This window comes from Augochlora pura, chromosome 7, assembly GCF_028453695.1.
Source record: "Augochlora pura isolate Apur16 chromosome 7, APUR_v2.2.1, whole genome shotgun sequence".
In the NCBI taxonomy this organism is placed as follows: Eukaryota; Metazoa; Arthropoda; class Insecta; order Hymenoptera; family Halictidae; genus Augochlora; species Augochlora pura.
This window is the reverse complement of record NC_135778.1, coordinates 39,871,723-39,889,836: the sequence shown is the minus strand read 5'-3', so window position 1 is coordinate 39,889,836 and position 18,114 is coordinate 39,871,723. Positions and strand designations below refer to the sequence as shown.

General features: G+C 40.6%; 1 protein-coding gene across 1 annotated transcript in view; it reads left to right on the top strand.

Annotated features, from left to right (window-relative positions):
- Positions 1-1,067: 1,067 nt before the first annotated feature.
- Positions 1,068-18,114, top strand: part of Fim (plastin-2 fimbrin) — a 47,595-nt gene continuing 30,548 nt past the window's right edge. The window contains exon 1 of the mRNA XM_078186523.1: positions 1,068-1,480. Within this exon, the coding sequence (XP_078042649.1) occupies positions 1,430-1,480 (51 nt within the window). The 5' untranslated portion in view covers positions 1,068-1,429. The remainder of the gene's footprint in view (positions 1,481-18,114) is intronic.

Genomic DNA, 18,114 nt, shown 5'->3' with positions numbered 1-18,114 from the left:
GTGGAATAGAAGGGTAAGTCACAGCGTGATCCGTGGTATTTTATTCGCAGAACGTAGCTCCCGTGAGACGGGGTTGCACGAGATCATCCGCAGAGAGCCTTCCGTTCGACCCAACCTGAGTCGAACTTGACAACTTCCGCCCTCAGGTTCTTAAAAGTGTAACGCTCTGACAGTCGGTTGGGAACAGCTCCAAATAATGAAACTTCTTTTTCGTTCTATTGTAACTTTTTCCTCGAAACGTCTATTATATTAAACCTAAAAAATCAGAAACATAATGACCGCAGTCGATAACATTTATACACGTATATATACATCATAATTTCTGTGTATATTTTCATGTAATTATTTTAATTTCATGGCAAGAATAATTATAAATTGCTATTACATCGTAAGGTCTATTCAGAAAGAAATAAAGCATTTTTTAAATTATTAAGTTATTTGAAATATTTTGAGCTGACAATAATGCAATAATATTAATTTTCCAATTCGCTATTGGAGAAACATTCGCAAAAACGAAATTATAATTGTTCGAATATCAACGATTTATACAACGTTATAAACTCAGTGTACGAATACATTTTACAGCCACCATGCAATAACATCGAATAAAAGAAAATCCTTCAAGCGATATTTTAACTCTTTACACTCGAATTTCATAAGGCGAAATATATTTTCTGCGATCGAAATTGAATCTTGTAACCCATACGAAACAGTTACACTTTCAATAATTCTTTACAATAGAAATATTATTTTGGACCGCGATGTAACAATCGCAGCGGTGCCTCAGAGTCACCGCACGGCTGTAAAGGGTTAAAAAAGCTACGGAGCACGAACATAAAAGCGAAGTTGACAAAGAAAAACTTCGTGGGCCGTGTAGGATAAGTTGCGACGATAATTTCGACGGTCGTCCTGTCGTCCGTGCGAGCCGCACATCCAGACAGAGAGACCTGTCCCAAGGTGTCAGCCGTAGCTAGGTCCCTTCGTGCGTGTTCGGGTGTTTTCGCGTCCGGTCGCTAGGCCGGCGGGCGCTCCGTACGGCGCACAACGGGCGGCTCAGTGTTCGATGCGATTCCGTGACGGTGGTTACGCGTTCCCGCGGTGTTTGGCAGTTATCGTGACCGCGTCCGTGCACGAGAGAACGCGTACGCAAGGTGTCCGATCATCGCGACGAAGTTGATTGTTCCGAGGAACCGCGTCGCGTGGTAACCCGGTGACAAGCCCTCCGTCAGATCTAAACCGGTGTCGTCGGATTCGAGGAGGTTCTCTGTGGCGACGTTATCGCACGGCAGGAGACACCGCACCGTGCTGCGGGTAGGACCGAAAAGGGAGGAGGACTGCGGACAGAGAGAGAAAGAGAGAGAGAGAGTGCGAGAGGAAGGGATAGAAGGGCCGAGAAAGGAACGACGGAAGGATTATATATTCGAGCAACATGGCCACTGCGATCGACGACCAGCAGGAGTTGCTGGAACAATTCCGAGCGGTGAGTCCTTTCAACATTTACTGTACGTTAATTCCGGGATTCGCGACGAGGTTCCATCGTTTTGAACGTTCGCGCCGTGGGTGCTCGGTTACCATGGTTTTGCATCGATGTCACGCGTATTGCTCTACGTGCAAACCCCCGGCTTCTTATCGATCGCCGGTTTTATCAGCATGCTTTCGTGGAAGCCCACCCTCTCGTGGGGGGACTACGCCGGGTGTCGCCGCCCTTGCAGGTTTACCCTTTCTTTCCTTGTTTCGCTTCTCCGTGTGACAGCCTCGTCGAGAACCTATGTGCCACGGTATCGTTCGCAACGTAAGGATGGCATTTCTTGAACGATTGCGTGTGCCACGGCGGAGCAGCCATTGATTACCGCGATTTATAGACAGGTTCGACGCGTTCACCGATGAAGCTCGCGTTTAAATTGCACGCGGTGACCGGCGAGCATGCGGGAGCACCGGAAATCCTTTGGGAAAAATTTAGGGTGGTTTCTCGCCGAGTGTTTTCCGGGTCTGTTCCCGGTGTCTGGGAAAATAGGGACGCCTGTAAATAATGGTTTGCGGCACGGATGCTGTCTGCGCCCGATAAGTGTATTACGGTAATCGAAAGGGGGCCCCCGGTTTGGTATTAGTATAAATCTGGCTCTCGTAGTTTCGTTATTATCTCTGAAACGTGCAATTAGTTTTCATTGCAGTGATCCTCTGTGCAATTATCCGCTGAAAGTATCATTTAATAGCGGACTGGATTAATATTTATGGATTTGTAATTCACGGAAATTTAGTTTCAAAAACTATATAATCAGAGCAATGAATTGTCTATCTTTAATTGTAAATATGCGTTCCATAATTATCAAAATTGTTCTACGTTCGTTGATCTCTTTCAATTAAAAGTATCGATCTTAAAAATATTCTTAATAACATTTCCATGCTTCTTTGGCTATTTTTATAAGTATAAAATATATCCTAAGTATAAAAATCGTTTTCTTTCCTTTAGAGTTATATTATTAATATTATGTCAATGTTATAATAATTTAATTCAGATTTATGGACGCAACATTTTTCTTTCTACTTTATAAAATTACAAATTGCCATAAAAGCTCGTGGACACGATGGTTCTGTAATTGCTTCGACTATTACCACACCCAGAGACAGTCTTCGGTATCGATCTAAGGCCTCTTTACTTGAAAAAAAAAACATGCTATAAAAATACCGTTGCCAATTGCATGTCACGAATGAATCAGAGGTCGCGAAAAATGAATCAAGAGTATATCCTCTCGGTGTGTATCGCTTGTCCGTGCGCCGACACCGTGAATCATTCACGATAATTCGTTTCAGGAAATGGAAAAGTCACTAAACGGACATTTGCTCGGCGCGCAGAGATATAACACCGTCCGATCGGCGGGCGAGACCGAACGTAAACAGCTCTCTCGCGAATCGATCGAGCACGTAATTACTCTCGATATCGAATGTCGTGACCCGGTTGCTTTTCACTTCTGCCGGGTACGCGTTGTGTCGCACACCGTCCACGTTCTCTATGTTTACGCACGTGTAGCCACGCACACTGTACGCAATAATCGTCCCGCACCGCGCGGTCTCGTGCGCGCTCGTTAAACTGCCCGAGCAAAAGCGTCGTGTGTCCATTAACCCACGGAAGGCGGACGTTTTCGTCGACCGAACGTGCGGCGATGCGTGGGTCCATACAGACCCCTCTCCCTTCGTCGCACGTTCCGTTGCGTTTTAAATAAAATTACTGTTGACTTTTCTCCCCCTGACACGTTGTTGACGATGGTTTCGAACGTACCGCTTTTGGAACACGGTGTTCAGAAAGATAAGTCGAATGTTTATCGTTGTATCATCGCTTGACAAATTTCTTGGTCCTGACGTAACCTGACTAATTTCTTCGTTAACGAGAAAGATAATCGAATCGATGAAATAAAATGTTAATTAAAAAATTGATATAATTGGTAAATAATAGGTATAAGAACACCTGTTACTGCACTAGTATTTTTGTTCATAAATGCTATTAATTCTTCTCTATTTTTATCATATTTTACTGAATTACAGCTCTGGTGTTTAAAATTAAATTCCGACTAATATAATTAACATGAAAGAGCTATGCAATAGTGGGACGAGATTATGTATTGTAAAATCCTTTTGTTGCAAGTTCAAAGACCATTTGATCTGGCCAGTTCCGCTTCGTCAAGAAATTACGACGCCACCTGTACAACGCCTTTGTCCGCCGAAATGTAGTATAGTTCCGGTACCACGATTCTGTGGGATTAATTATCAAGACTCAACATCTGCTTCCACTATACCTAACCGGTCCTATCGAATGTCCCACCGGTTCTTCGCCAGAACGTAGACTCTGAATTCCTGAAAAAATTATACAATTTTTCTCATGTCATCGCTTACGTACCTTAATAATCGCGATACTCATGCATATTCAAATCGCAGATACAAACCGTATAATATAGTAACCGTGGAAGTACAGTCGTTCCGCGTTTCTCGTAATCGCGCGTTTATTACACCGGGCGACGCCAGTTTTCACGTTAACGAAACCAGAAATTCTTTTCGAATATTGAGAACCTGTTGGTCGAATTAAGTACAGCTGACACCTGTTTCGAACGGACCCAACCGGTCCTGTAGACTGCGTCGACCAACCCTAAATTTCGTCGGACACGGCGCCGCTCTAAATCGAGACCTAACCTCCTAAACAGAGAGACACCTAACCTTCCTAAACAGAGACCCGAACCTCCTCGCTTGTACAGGTACAGTGTCGACCGCGTGCTCGTACTACGCGGAGAAACTAATTGCACGGTAATCGAGACAGACGCCGGCCCATTATTCCGTCGCCTTAGATACCGGCTATCTTTTATCAGGGAATCGCTGAACCGTTCTCCACGATTCGCTTCCCTAACGGAACCGAAATTTCGGGCTGAAATTTGTGACGATAAGCGTCTCTAAAAATTCCGGGGATACCGTTAGGCCTGTACACTGAATTCTCCGGCGAACCGCGTTGCTCCTTTTACGCACGTGACCATAAAGCGACCTGCACGCGACCGTAGAATAACCTGCACGAACCGAGTTATTCGAACGGTGTGATATAAAAATATATAATATATACCGTCGTTTCGTAGATTGCGCGTAATTTTCCTAGAAGTTTGGAGGAAAAATTCTGTTCACGAACCACATATTGTATTTAAACGACACGTAACAATGAGTATTGGAATTCTTTAGATAGCGAATTATGTATATTTATGAGAAATACAGCTGTTCCTTTTTTCGTTCGAGCGACACCGAGCCGAAATGTCGTCGGCTGAAGTTGATCGTTTTCAAGGAAACTAGGTATTTGCATAGATTTAATTATCTTTGCTGATCAATGACAATGATTAATTCTTTTGTATAGAGTTCCTTGCAAATAGAACTTTTCTAAACACTTCGAAAATTATTTAGACTACGCTCGTTTACCGTTCGAAAATTATTTAGATTTTACGCTCATTTACTGTCGGAAAATTATTAAAATTTTACGCTCGTTTTGAAGACTTTTGAGCTGCGAGTCAAACCGCATTTCTCCTAGACATTTACGGTCGATGATCGCAAAACCGAGCGGTGGTACACGGGTTTTTCTATGACAACGTTCTAAGGACGCCATTCGCCTCGTTGCCAGACGTAGCTGTTTCTTGTTCTCGAGTTCGGTTTTCGCGGTTGATTAACTGTCCGTGGCGTCTCGTTTCGCGGAATCTTTTTTTTTCCGTACACTCTCGATTCCTCCGTTCACCCGGCAAGAGTTTTAAATCTGTCATAAACATCGAGGGATTTACAATATTTTTGCAATATCGCCGGTTGGATAGCCGAGAATTTATTTTTCAATAGTTTGTATCCGGGACGGTATCGAGGATGAAATATAAATTAAAGGTAAACGATGCGGTCGGCCGTTGTTATCTGGCTATTGGTTCTCGCGGCCGGTTATTGAATAAAAAGTTGCGAAAACTCGTATCGACGTTGATAACTTTTCCTATGCGTTTCGTTTTGATTTTTCGTGTTGTACGAGCGTTGTTTGCTCGCGATGGTATATCATATTCTGTTCCTGGATAAAATTGGAGAAATTTTATTCCGATATAATAAATGAATTACAAATCGAATTAATATTTTATTTGCAAGTAATAATTAAATCGTCCGTTTTATTAAAAAGTTATAAGTAAAATATTGCTTTTTCATTGGGATTTTTGGGAAAAATATAATAAATAATATTTTACTTCTTCTTAGTTCTTATAAATAAGAAATTTGATTATTTTAAATCATTTATGCAGATACATACATATATAAATAATGAATAATTACTTTCAATTTTTGGTTTTACCTTATAAATAAATTTTTTTAGTTAAAAACGATATAACGTAATTTCTCGGCTCCCGGTTCCGTCGAACGAGATCCATAATTACCGAGTCGCACGCTTTCTCCTTGATTTATTAGATTCCGGCCCAGCCGTGAGGACGAAACGCGTTTAAGTCGGCGCAGGATAGGAATTACAAGCAAGCGTCGCGCCGCGTCTACGGCGGTGCTTAGGAACCGAGAGATGAGAATCCCCTCGGAAAACAATGACCTTGCTCAAGTACAAGGGAGATGGCGAAATTGCTCCCTTCCGCCGGCATTGTCGAGAAGTCTTCAATTATCTTATTGATCGTGTTACCGGTGCGAACGCAACCCCTTCCGGCGTATCCCGCTGCATCCCGGCGAAATTGCACGCCGCGAGGGGACCACCCTTGGAGGGTATTGCCCGGCGGCGCGCCGCCGACGCCGGGGGGCCCGCCAATAGATTTTTCGCTTAATCTTCGCCTCGTGAAGACGTAACATAACCTCGAGACTTTCAGTCCAATATGACGTTTACCCTCCGTCTGCAAATTTATTCGAACCGACGGAAAGCCTCGCGTAAACCCTTGAAATAAGGACGACTTTTCGAGCATTTTTATATCGTAGAAATATCGTCGTTTTTTATTTAAAATTAAAAATTTTTTAATTTCGTTTTCCACGTAGTTCAACATTTTATTCCTTTGAACTAGGATAGAAAATAAAATAGAATATTTTCTAAGTGTTAAAATGGGTACCGGAACACTACTATCACAATATCATAAATAATATCGTATATCATAAATAATAAACTTTGCATCTGTAAAAGGCTATATTATACCATTGTTTTATCCTTGACAAAACTGTGCAATTAATTCTTCCACACCTTCGAGCAAAACCCTCGACAGCTCGAGTTGTTCCGAGCAGTTCAGGTTATGTCAGGTTATGTTTCAGGTACGTAATCCGGTGAAATTACGCTAGTCAAGTCCCGTTCACTATACATATACATATATCTTGTGTGACTAGTGTAGTCGGGAAGTCACTCGAAATAGTCGTCTCTCTGGTAGTTTCCCCTTCGCGCATTATAGGATTTGCTTTTTGGTAGTGAAAGTCGTCGGTTGGAAGTAATCGAGGTGTATTTCGTATTTGCACACTGCGGAGGGCACTCGAAAGGGAGCGGCGGCGGCGGCCTCTAGTCCTCGCGAGTTTAAAGAGAGTTCTAAAGCGATTACGAGCCCACTGAAGACCCTTTTTACATGTTCCGTGCTCTTCACTGTAGTGTCTGTAATATAGCGAACACTTTTGCCGTTTATAAGATACTGTTTTACGATAGTGGGACCTCGATTATCGGAACAATGGAGTTACAATGCAATTACTTGATTCTCGTATTAAATTTAATCATTTTTGATCGATATATTAAGTTGTGTCTATATTCGAAATTATTTAATTTTCAATATACTGAATCTGTGTTTGAATGGTTGATATAAAAGTTCTATATACTGTACATGAAAATATACTGTGTCTTTGTTAGGTTATGTCAAGTTACAACAGTTTTAATAATTCCAAGTAATATAAAATAAAATATCTATCTTTTACACGAATATTCCATACAAAATTTAACATAAAATATCGTCATAAAATATCTAAAACTACTTTATAAAAATTTCTATGTTTCAAGTAAATTAATACGAAAAAATTGTGAAAGAAAAAATTGAAAAATCCTATGTTTAAACATAGAAACAAATCGATGGGTATACATAAATTTATTCTATCTGTAGTTTAGTAAAAGTAGATTAAAATGTTAGAGACAATTATTCGAATCTGTTTTCCAAGGCTACGCTTTACATCAGCACTTTTAGAACGATTGTTAATCCCCAAGTACGTGCTCCAAATTAAACAGGAGTGTTTGTAGAACAAATCGAACCACTTCACGGAAGCTTAGCTTTACGTGTCCTTATGGCAGCAACTCTCAAGGGTAGCGTTTAGGTACGCGAGGGTAGACGCTCGACGCTAAACAGTTTTGCTCTCACGAGTAAAACCGAAGACACGAGCGCACGATATTTCTCGTTCACTTCATTCCCCCTAAACCGCAATTAGCGTGCCTTCTGCATTCGTGCGTGCCACGCCTTTCTCTTTACTAATTTGCCTGGGCTATAAAAAGAATCGATTTTTCAGAGGCAGCGAATATATTTTCAGTCTCCTCGATTTTTAGAAATTATTTCCTATTTTCGGTCTCCTCGATTTTTCGAAATTATTTCTCATTTTCATTCTTTTCTTTTTTCCGAAATTATTTCTCATTTTCAGTCTTCCCCATTTTCCGAAATTATCTCTCATTTTCGGTCTCCTCGATTCTCCGGAATTATTTCTCTCCCGTTCGCTGTTCACCTGTACGGTTTTCATTACGATATCGAGCTGAAAACTGACACGCCGGACAAAGGGAACTCGGACGTAAGGAATTCGCCGAGGTAGGCACGTAATAGGCGCAATTCCAAACGTAGATCAGATAACGACGTCCGGAACGACGATTTCAAATTCTTGAAAAGAGTCGGGGCGACACGTGTTTCGAGTTTAGAGGACATAAGCCACAGTTTACATAAAAATTAGAATCCTGGATCTCTTGAGGCCGCAATTTGCAACGTGGTTTTTCTGAAAATGGGTCAATATCTTGTCTCATTATTTAACTTACTGTACCGTCCATAATATTTTCTGTAAGAAAAAGAAAATTAATCTATTTTTGTCAAAATGTGAAATAAGTATTTAATAAATTGTCTTCAAAATCTTCGTTACAATATTACGATATTTATAAGGCGATATCTATAAAACAAACGATTAATAATTAATAAAAAAATTGCGAAAGAACATAAAATTCTTCTTGTAATTCATTAAATTCAAAATTAAAAATTCAATGTCCAGTGTATGGAAATATCTGTACGCTATTTAAAAATATTTTCAAAATTAGAACAGTGTTACCAAAATTGATATTAAATAATTTATTGCTTGTACAAAGATGACATACAAAATTTTTTCGTCTTACAATTAAATTCTTAAATTCCCCTGAAATTCTTAAAATATTAATATCTTTGAAAAAAAGGAACGTGTCAACTATTTATTACAAGATCAATTTTCAGCAAATATATTTAAATAATTTCCAGATCTGGTGACCTCCCTCGCGACTTATACAGTTTCCTATATCACCGTGGAACTGCGTGTCGCGCCCCGTCGCGTCGCATCGGCTTTAAACGAGCGGACTCCTCTTTGCCGTGCACGTGTATCCGAATCACCCCTTCCGCGTATGTAAATATGGATTTCGCGACGGTGGCCGCGCGTCGGTGTAGATTACGGTCGGTTGGATGCGCAAGGGGTTGAGAGTCACCCCGTCAGAAACAATGCTGGGAAGTGCGCTCCTTCCGTAGGGAGCCGCGACGCCACGGCGGCGTCACACACGGCGCGCATCGAGACAACGTGTGTGTGTGTTTTTTTTTTCATCGTCGTTTCCTCGAGACCGACTCTCGCCGATTATAAAACGTCGACACGATTCGCACGGTCGCCCGACGTGCGCGCGCCGCACTCGGACGAGAAAGATTTATTAATTAAACGGGAAACTGGGTTGATCTCGTTGGCCAATTAAACGCCGCCGAGGAATTTCATTAATCACGTTCTTCTAGTTTTATACGAAGCTTCTATTTATCGACGATAACGTTATTAGATTAGAAGAACTCGATTAACCCCTTGCACTATAATAACGAGTCAGATTTTGTAGGAAAATTTAAAATTGTATTAATTATAAGATACAAACGTAGCGTAGACATTCCTCTCCTTTACCTTTTTTATCAGAAATGTGTAATAATAATGGTCGTTGGGGTGCAAAATGAACATTAGTCTAATTAACAAAGTATAATAATATAATAATCGAAAATATAGCAAATTTTATATCGGTATATTTTCCTCTTTTATTCGACTATTACGTATTTCTGCAAGGAATAATCGCTGCATAGTAGATGCATGAATATCTTGTAGAAAAATTCAACCCTCCAACAGATCCATCACTCCTCTCTATACTATACTATACACTATATATTTTCGTCAGTCGTGGCAATCGGCATTCGACGGCTCCGCGCTCAGCATATTGCTCGTCAGTCTCTCTTCTCCTCGGCAATCAGAAATTAGAACGAAGTGGTGCTCGATAAGAGTAGGCTACTATAGAAGGAGCTACGCCTGGCTCTCGTCCACGAGAGGGGTTCATCGGCACTCTCGCGACGCTTCGCTCCTCGAACTAGTTGTTCCAGTTGCGTTGGTAAAATGCCCGATGTAAATAAAAGGAGCACGTGCTGCGCTGTACCTCTGGGGGTCCCGTTCTCCCTCCCTCCCTCCCTCCCCCCCGCCGTCGTAGCGTCCTCGTGTTTTGCCCACAACGCGGCCACGTGCCGCGTTCCTTTCTCGTACAGAGATCGCTCGCGCGCGCGCGCGCTCTGTTGGTCCTTTTACCCTGAGAGCAAAAATAGACCATCCACGCCGAGAGCGCGCACCGGGGTAGCCGAGGAATTAACCCTTCGCGGGGTCGAGCGACGACTCCGAGGCGCCGCTGAAAATTTTCGTGCCACGTTTCCAAATTTCTCTTGCATTAAGAAAAATTGTTGAGAGTCGTTAACCGTTGCACGAGCCGCAAAATTCACTTTCAGAACGTATAGAAATTATTGGGTGAAGTGAAAAGTTCCGAGCCTTTTTTCTCTGTATTTTAACGATGGAATTAACAAAGTTGGAACGATCCGATTTAGATCAAATACGCGCCGTTTTTCTCATAATAGTCTCATGTTCGACGTCCATATCACCAGAACGGAATACGTATGTTTGACTGAGAAAGAAGATTAAAGGAGCCGTAGATTTCATAAGAAGTATTTCCCACGATTGATCTAGATGATGAAAGCGCAGGAGAACGTCAGATCTTCGTAAATGCGTCGCTTCGCGTAATAAAGTCCGCGTCCTTCCACGTTCTCCTTATAATGATACATATCGAAAATCACAAAATCCATATGCAGGAATACAATGTAAAATATCGCGAGCACAGTTATTTAACTTAGACAGTGGCGCGCGTCTACTGATACATAGATTATTATTTATCCTGATACATAGATTATTATTTATCCTGATACATAGATTATTATTTATCCTGCTACATAATTCCTCGATTATTCTGAACGGTATAATAATAATAACACGCTATCTCGTATAATATTTAAGCGCATTTCAATGGAACCCTCGATGGAAAGCGAACAGATTAGAGCGTCGCGGGTTTTGTTATTATATATTTCATGCATCAGGCATTTCTCAGGTACCGTGAGACTGTTACGTCTAACCAAAACTGTTTCACAGTTGCGCGAGCATGAAATTAATGCAGAAATGTGCTGTAATGCTCGTGTAGGAAACGTTCTCTCTATCCCCGAAGATCAATAAAAGTGAGCCGCGCTCACGGTAGCGCGCAATCGAAATGTCAGTATCTGAAACATCGGACCCATTCTTCGAATCGAGTCGCAGATTCCAGCGATCTGAGAACATTCACAAGACTGCGCGGTTCATTGCGCGAAATAAAAATTGCGTTAGTTGCGCGAAACGGGAGCTACGTAAGTGGCAGGTTCGTTGAAATTTAACCCTTTGGTGGACGGCGACTTTTTCGACCACGTGAGGTAGCATATACAAATTATCTTGTATTTAAAATTAAAATTTTTAAATTAAAATTTTAAAATTAAAATTTTTAAATTAAAATTTTAAAATTAAAATTTTTAAATTAAAATAATTTGTATACGATACGAGTATAATTTATACACGATTATATAGGGTTAACATTTCTTTTTAAATAGCCACAGCACGAGCACGTACTCGATTGTTTGCAGAAATCAACGTTGAATTAAAATGTGTCGAAAGTAAAATGTAAAAAAATATTTTAGAAATTCAACATAAGACAGTACATCTAAAATTTAAATATATCAACTGTAATTGTTGTGCAGTTAATTGTCCTATAAATGAAAGCCGCTAGGTAAATATAAATACTATTATATATTTATAAAAGATGATCAAATATTTTAAAAAAATATAATTTCCGCTTGAAATTTTACGGCGTAATAAATGCGTTAAACGATCCAGAAAATCGCGAGACATTTCACGCGTTGGCTAGCACGCCATAAATGAATCAAGCCGGTAAGCCAAACTAATTGAATCCACTGTCAATAAATGAACGCGGTTTAAGATGCGGCTCGTCGCCACGTCGCGCCTCGTTTTCCCTCGAATTGCCGCCGCAACCAGTTTCCCGTTTCCTCAAGCGACATTCAAGGACATCTTTTCCTCTCTCTCTATCTCTCTCTATCTCTCTCTATCTCTCTCTATCTCTCTCCGCCTTTCTTGAATATTTTCTTTCCTGTTCCGCGAGCGTCGTTGCTCAAGATAAGCGTATTCGCCGCGCGTCCGCAAACGTTTCGCAATTCCCGTCGTAAACATCGTCGACAATTAATTGTTCCTATTGCGGCCGCCTTTTTCTCCAAACGCCGCGTGCGCGCGCGCGCGCGCGCGCTGCCATATAGGGCACGCGCGGTTCGCCCCGGGAGTAAAAGCTTGTTTGCAGCTAACAATGCGCTCTCTGTTCACATTGTTGCTCAACCACCCCGTTGTTATAACGGCGTGCCGCGATTATTATGCAACCACCGCGTCGCTGGAATAGCAAACGGACTGCGCGATCGGTCGCTCGAAAGAAATGGGATCGTTGCGAAACGAGAGACCGTGTTCCGCCTTGTTCTGCCGTCGCCACGAAGTCCTTGAATTTTACTTGAGTTTAGGAAATTCGGAAAATTCTGGATGCCTTGGAGGGCTAATTTAAAGCCTCGATTTAAAGTTCAATTGGAAATTAAAAGTACAGAGTTTTTAATTCACAGAGTGGTTCAGAGGCGTCACTCGGGTGCAAAGATTTAGGTTAAGATTTTTAGGTTAAGATTTTCACTCGGTATTTTAGGTTACTTAAATTGAATTATCGGTTTGAATCTCAGATTTCACTTCTATTATTTTGAGTTAAAAAAGCTTATATCAAAAGCCTTCGATCACAGATTCGAATTCTTGATAGATAAATTGAAATTTGTCAAGCAGTTGTAAAAATTCATATTTATCCTAAAAGGTGAGATATTCAGCGTGTACGATAATTTTCGACATTAATGGACTACTTTGTTTCATAAATTCGAACAAGCATGTCTGCTTAGAAAAATACACGTTATGATTCATCTGGCCACTACTTCCCCGAAATTTCGATTACGATAACAACGTATCCTGTACGATAAATTATCGGAACAGTATATATCGCTTACGGAGTTCTCGTGAAATTGTATATGAAATTGATACTACCGTCGCACGTAAACTCAGACATCAAATGTAAATGTTATTATCGCGTTATCGCACGGTACACTCCCAAAATTAAAAGCGACTTAAAATATTTTGATATTAACGCGATCATATAGGAGTGTTGTTTGTGGTTTCCTAAATTTATTTCGTGACGCAGAGAACCCCTGCTTAACCATCAAGGAGTGCACAAAGGAAACCGTGTGAACAGTATTGTTGAAGGCGCAGGGAATCTCGCAATCAATCTCGAATTCCTGCGTTATTTGTGAACTTTGAAACTTTTAAAAATCTTCAGAACATTTTATTCCTTTGCAGTTATAGTTTACAGTTTTTGTATTGTTGCGATAAATTGTTAAAACAAGTCCAGGAACTGAGACGAATATTTAATTATTTCTGCTGTTTGACGTGGTATTAGGTTGGAAACTATGAAACGGGCGTCGCAATTGAGAAAAGGTTATTCAAAAACGCCCGTTTCATAGTTTCCAACTAGCTAAAAATGAATTTACTAGGGTGGAAACTATGAAACGGGCGTCGCAACTGAGAAAAGACTAATCAAAAACGTCCGTTTCATAGTTTCCAACCAACTAAAAATAAAATTAGGTTGGAAACTATGAAACGGGCGTCATAGCTGAGCAAAGACTAACCAAAAACGCCCGTTTCATAGTTTCCAACTTAATATCTGCTTAAATTCTGTAAAATCAGAACTTTTAATTTCGTATTTCAATTTCGTCCACATAATCACCGTACCAAATATATTTCCCAACAAAAACCAGCCTTCTGCTCGTGCAACAAGTATTCGTCGCGTATCCAACATGACTCGGTCGTTTACAAAACTCCATGCCGCGCTTACGCGCAAGTTGAGCATAATGGACTCGTGAGTATCGAAGGAAGCGAAACACCGTGAAACGAGGGGCACACCGGCCAGGGGCATAATCGTCGCCGTAACGGCGAACACTTAAATCGAATATCCTTACGTTCTACTGGCAATTCGACCGACGGCCGCGGCTTGGAAACCGTCGAGCGATTTTTCGGCGCGATACGGTTCGACCCGCGTTTGCTCCTTTCCCAGTGCAATCCTCTCCGCGCCGCGGAGACCAATTTATATTCATTACGCGTCGCGGATATTTTTCCCCGTTCACCGCAATTTCCTATCGTACAATGTTCCGCCTGTTTCCGCCCCGGAAAAATGCGGCTCGCCTCCGTCGGCGAATTTCTCGCCTATGAATGTGGGCCTTTATGACGAGAAAATCCTCTCGCCGCTTCTTGCGCGCGAATATATCGTGCCCCTTTGATTTTTCCTCGGCTTATGCTCTCTCCAAGGAGAGACTTTCAACTTTGTTTGGAGCCGTTGATGACTTTAAGCTGATTAATTTTATTTTTTTGCGAACGCAGATGTTTCGCGTTCGCCTTTTTCTCGCAGAATTTCTCTGCGGTAATTCTACGTATACTATAGCAAAATATGCAGCCTTTTATATAATCCGAAAATCATTTTATTTAATTTGTTACTTTCACGTTTCTATTAATTAATATATTCGTGTATTTATAAAAAGTAATGAACTCTTATAACGTGAACAGTTCAATTCGAAAATCATTTTGTTTAAATTACAATTCATTAGTATTGTTAACGACGCGTTTTAGAGCAGAGTAACGATAACAGATTCAATAATCTATTTTTAGTCCTAGCAATCACGTTGATAAAATGCAAGTTCTAAGAATTAATTATATCGCTTCCTACCAGCACGCGCGTTAGACAAACAATTTTCGTTTGTTTAAGATACCTACTTTCTTTTTGTTTCCAGTAATATAATACCATTTGGCGCGATCGTTGCTCGGTAGTTTCATAGATAAGCCTCGCATGGATGATATTCTATGCCGGCCATTATTGCGATTGATGACAGTTATAAGTATGCGGTGTCGGCGAGAGCGCATGCTTTTTTAAGCACTTTGGACCCTTGTTTAGTGGCCGAGAATCGTCGCCGGCCTATAACAATGAGGCCTCATCATTATCGATAAGTTATTATGAATAACTTTCGGCTGACGCATTAAATCGCGCGCGAAAGATCGCGGACAAAGAATTAGTCACTGCGCATTGGTAACAACGCTAGGAGAACAATAAATCGCGTTGGTTGATATTAATTGCTAAAACCCTTTGTGCTCTTTGTTAGCGTGGAAGAAAGATGTTCTGCATAAAATTGTTAGGTATAAGTTTCATGTAAATATATTTGTTTCGTTTTTAGTGAATTTAATCATTTTAATAATTCGATGTTAATTCCTTCAATTTTAATCATTCAATTTCAATTCCTTCAATTTTAATAATTCAATTTTAATTTCTTCAATTTTAATAATTCAATTTTAATTCCTTCAATTTTAATTCCTTTAATTTTAATAATTCGATTTTAATTCCTTCAATTTTAATAATTCAATTTCAATTCCTTCAATTTTAATTCCTTTAATTTTAATAATTCGATTTTAATTCCTTCAATTTTAATAATTCAATTTTAATTCCTTCAATTTTAATAATTCAATTTCAATTCCTTCAATTTTAATTCCTTTAAATTCATAATATTAATATTATTAGTGCAAGGGAAATAATTTTGATTACACTGTATAATATCGCTTATATAAACATAAACTGTATCACATAACCTGACATAACCTAACATAAACTATATCACCTCGTCCAGGATAAATCGTCCTACCCATAGTTGCTACTTAGTAATCTACGTTCGACGTTGCCACGTTGCTTTTAATTAATTTAACCAGATCGTACGAGCCATAAACGCAAAGAATTCGCAGTTCCTCCGCCGTCGATAAGATTTCCAAGCTCGCAGGATACAAAAGCGGTCGCGTGTTACTAATTCCACTCCCAGAGAGACGATCGAGAACGGCAGCGCCGGGGCCTGGTTTTTCTCACATAAATAGAGGAGACGCGGTCGCACAGAGACGCGCGCGTGTTCATAGTAGTAGGTGGCTGGTGTTCTATAAGGCGCCCGGCGTCCTTTGCCGGTTCGGTTCCCACGCTTAGCTCCTTATTACGCCCGCGTTTATAATTAATCCTTCCGCGCGGCGAGAGAGCCTCCTCCAGACGGTCCGAGCGCGACGAGAGAGATAAGGCGCGACAAAACGAGGCTTCTCTCCCCCTCTTCCTTCGGCGCCAGGTCAACGCTTTGATCGACGATCCGCCCGCATCCTTGCGATTTCGCTCGATTCGCGTGTTAATTAATGACGGTGTCGCCCTGTTCATTCAGGGATCAATTACGGCGTGTATTGCGATGGGTCGAAAAGCGTATCCGATGTTTGATTAACGCGTTCAGCGGCCGACGATCGACCACTAAAATCCCTTATTAATTAAAGCAATTTATTTAATTAAAGCGAAATAATTTTCGCTTTTTTATTTGATTAATAAAAGAATTTCCATCCGAACGCTTCCTTCGACCGTATGAAATTTATATACGTTATACGTTAATATTTCATGGACCGATTGAAATAAATTTTTGATTCGCCGAGCGGCTGACATTTTTGTAGCATAGCGCGACGTTCGTTGAGTGTACGGTACGGTTTCGAGGCGAGGTCCTGGCAGATGCCGCAGGACGAATACCGAGAACACGGTTTTCGTGAGGGTACCACGCGGGAATACCAAACGCCGACGCCCACAGGAAGCAAGGCTGTGTGCTCGCTTGTTGGCGGAAATGTCTTTCGACGCAGATTCAACGCCCGGATAGGACTCGCACGTTTCAAAAGTTTTTAACGAGAGTGTCCGTTCTAGAAAGTCGAAAATCCGGGGACGATTGTATCAGATTGGCCAATGTGTTATTGCATTTTATTGGCAGCTGTAGTAAAAAATGCAATAACTTATTACCAAGCTGATAGTCGAAAGTCGAAATAAAGTCGAAAGTCCAGGGACGATTAGATTAGGTTGGCTAATATTGCGTTTTATCGCCATCTATAGTTAACCCTTTGACTACCGTAGGCGCCAATAGGCGTCAAGATCAAATTTCGCCGTCGTTTATTATTAAAGATTAATTATATATTGTGTAATATTTATATTAAAAACTGGCCCAATATAATCGACCCAGAATTTTTTATTTTATTTCATCTGGATTTCGACTTTTAACTATCAGCTTGGCCAGTAATAAGTTCATTATAAAGTAACAATATCGATAGAATTTTTCCATCGACTTTCACGCGCTCTATTTTTTTTTATTATATTTCTTGCGCCACTGTTCCAATAAGGGGCCACGATCGAGCGGTGTTTCAAGTTAGGTACTAGATGTTCCATGGCTCTTTGGACTTTGATAAGGATTTTAATTCACCGCTACAAAAAGTGAAGGGTTCTCCGGGCTTTGAAACAGCTCCCGCGATCCAGGCGCGCGCATAGCTAATTGCTGCGAGGATTTGAAAAGCGCGTTTCCAGCGATCTGAAGTCACCTTTGACGGCCATTAAGGGAATCGGGGTGGCACTTGGCGGTTCGAAGTGGAACCATTAACCCCTTGCACTATGATTCCTTTCACGCTGTGTTGATTAACTTTTATTCGTTTTAATACTTTCTTTAATACGACTAAACTGTTCTTGTTTCTTGTATCGCCTTTATTTAGTTTCGCTTTTGTACTTCGATGACGGAAGAATTGATTTCGATTTCAAATAAATTCTCTCTCTCTCTCTCTCTCTCTATCCATCTATCCATCTATCCATTTATCTATCCATCTATCCATTTATCCATTTATCTATCCATCTAGCCATCTATCCATCTATCCATTTATCTATCCATTTATCTACCCATCTATCCATTTATCTATCCATTTATCTATCCATTTATCTATCCATTTATCTATCCATTTATCTATCCATCTATCCATTTATTTATCCATCTATCCATTTATCTATCCATCTATCCATTTATCTATCCATCTATCCAT